The sequence below is a fragment of the Bison bison genome, unplaced genomic scaffold (assembly GCF_000754665.1).
Source record: "Bison bison bison isolate TAMUID 2011002044 unplaced genomic scaffold, Bison_UMD1.0 scf7180017864295, whole genome shotgun sequence".
NCBI classification, from domain to species: domain Eukaryota; kingdom Metazoa; phylum Chordata; class Mammalia; order Artiodactyla; family Bovidae; genus Bison; species Bison bison.
The window spans coordinates 1,811,025-1,812,346 of record NW_011494867.1 but is presented as its reverse complement, the minus strand read 5'-3'; the positions used below and the strand labels follow the sequence as shown (position 1 = coordinate 1,812,346).

Sequence of the window (1,322 nt, the reverse complement as noted above, 5' to 3'; positions counted from 1 at the left end):
GTGGGTGCCTCTGTTCACAGGCAGTGGAAGCCCCACCCCTCCCCTCCCACCAGACAGGTGGCCCCAGATATCTTTGAGTGACCCTGCCAACGTGCGTTTCTCCCCTGCAGGGCAGACTCAGCGCGGGCTTTGTGGAGGCTCTGAAGGCAGTTGTGGGGAGCCCCTACGTGTCTACCGCGGCTGTGGTCCGAGAGCAGCACGGGCACGATGAGTCCATGCACAGGTGGGTACCCCCTCCACATCAGAACCCCTGGGGAGTGAGGGTCCTGGGATGTCTTCGGCACCCTTCTGGGCGCTCTGGCATTCTCCACCTCTCCTCTGTGCCCCAAGAAGGGTGTTCTCTACCCACTGCGCAGCCTCAGGCCCTGCAATACCTACAAACATGAGTAGGACCTGAAGGTACCACACACCCCTACACTGCTGAGGGTCTGGTTGCAGGTGCCAACCTCCGGACGCTGTGGTGTGGCCCCAGAATGTGGAGCAGGTCAGCCGGCTGGCAGCCCTGTGCTATGGCCAAGGCGTGCCCATCATCCCCTTCGGCACAGGCACCGGGCTGGAGGGTGGAGTCTGCGCGGTCCAGGTATGAGCTGCGGATAGCCTCCTCCTCGGGCCAGGCTCTCCCGTCACACTTGTCACATGGGCGGCGGCCTCCTCCACCACGCTCACGATCGGCGCCCCTTACCAGCCATCCTGGAGCTCTGGTCCGCCTGCTGGGAGGTTGGCCACGAGCTGAGGTCCTCCTGGAGGAAGACCTAGGGCAGCCATTCTTTGCATGCCTCCCGCCAGGGTGGCGTCTGTATCAACCTGACCCGTATGGACCGAATCTTGGAGCTGAATCCCGAAGACTTCTCTGTGGTGGTAGAACCCGGCGTCACCCGCAAAGCTCTCAACACTCACCTGCGGGACAGCGGCCTCTGGTTCCCTGTGGGTAGGCTGGGGCATTTCCCCGGGCCTGGCGGGCTCTCTGGGGGCGGGGTGTTTCTGAGGCTCGGTGGGACCCCTCTGCGGGCACCAAGCTGCCCTCTGCCCTCCAGACCCAGGTGCAGACGCCTCTCTCTGTGGCATGGCGGCCACTGGAGCCTCGGGCACCAACTCTGTGCGCTACGGCACCATGCGCGACAACGTGCTGAACCTGGAGGTGGTGCTGCCCAGCGGGCAGCGTCTGCACACCGCAGGCCCCGGCCGGCGCTTCCGGTGAGCGCCCTCTCTCGGCCGCGGCCCCCGGGAGACCTGAGACTGTCCTGCGGGCCCAAGCTGGTAGTCCAGTGGTGGGGATTGTGCCGGGGAACTGCAGGGCTTCCCCGGCGGCTCAAGCTCAGAGA

At 65.3% G+C, this 1,322-nt stretch overlaps 1 protein-coding gene across 2 annotated transcripts in view; it reads left to right on the top strand.

Moving 5' to 3' along the window:
* LDHD (lactate dehydrogenase D) overlaps nucleotides 1–1,322 on the top strand; it is a 4,432-nt gene that overhangs the window by 562 nt on the left and 2,548 nt on the right. For both annotated transcript variants that reach the window (XR_826196.1, XM_010850743.1), the window contains exons 2-5: nucleotides 111–223; nucleotides 439–580; nucleotides 787–928; nucleotides 1,035–1,194. Coding sequence is in view for 1 of the 2 variants with exons in the window: in XM_010850743.1 (XP_010849045.1) it covers nucleotides 111–223; nucleotides 439–580; nucleotides 787–928; nucleotides 1,035–1,194 (557 nt within the window). In the remaining variant the exon portion in view is untranslated. The remainder of the gene's footprint in view (nucleotides 1–110; nucleotides 224–438; nucleotides 581–786; nucleotides 929–1,034; nucleotides 1,195–1,322) is intronic.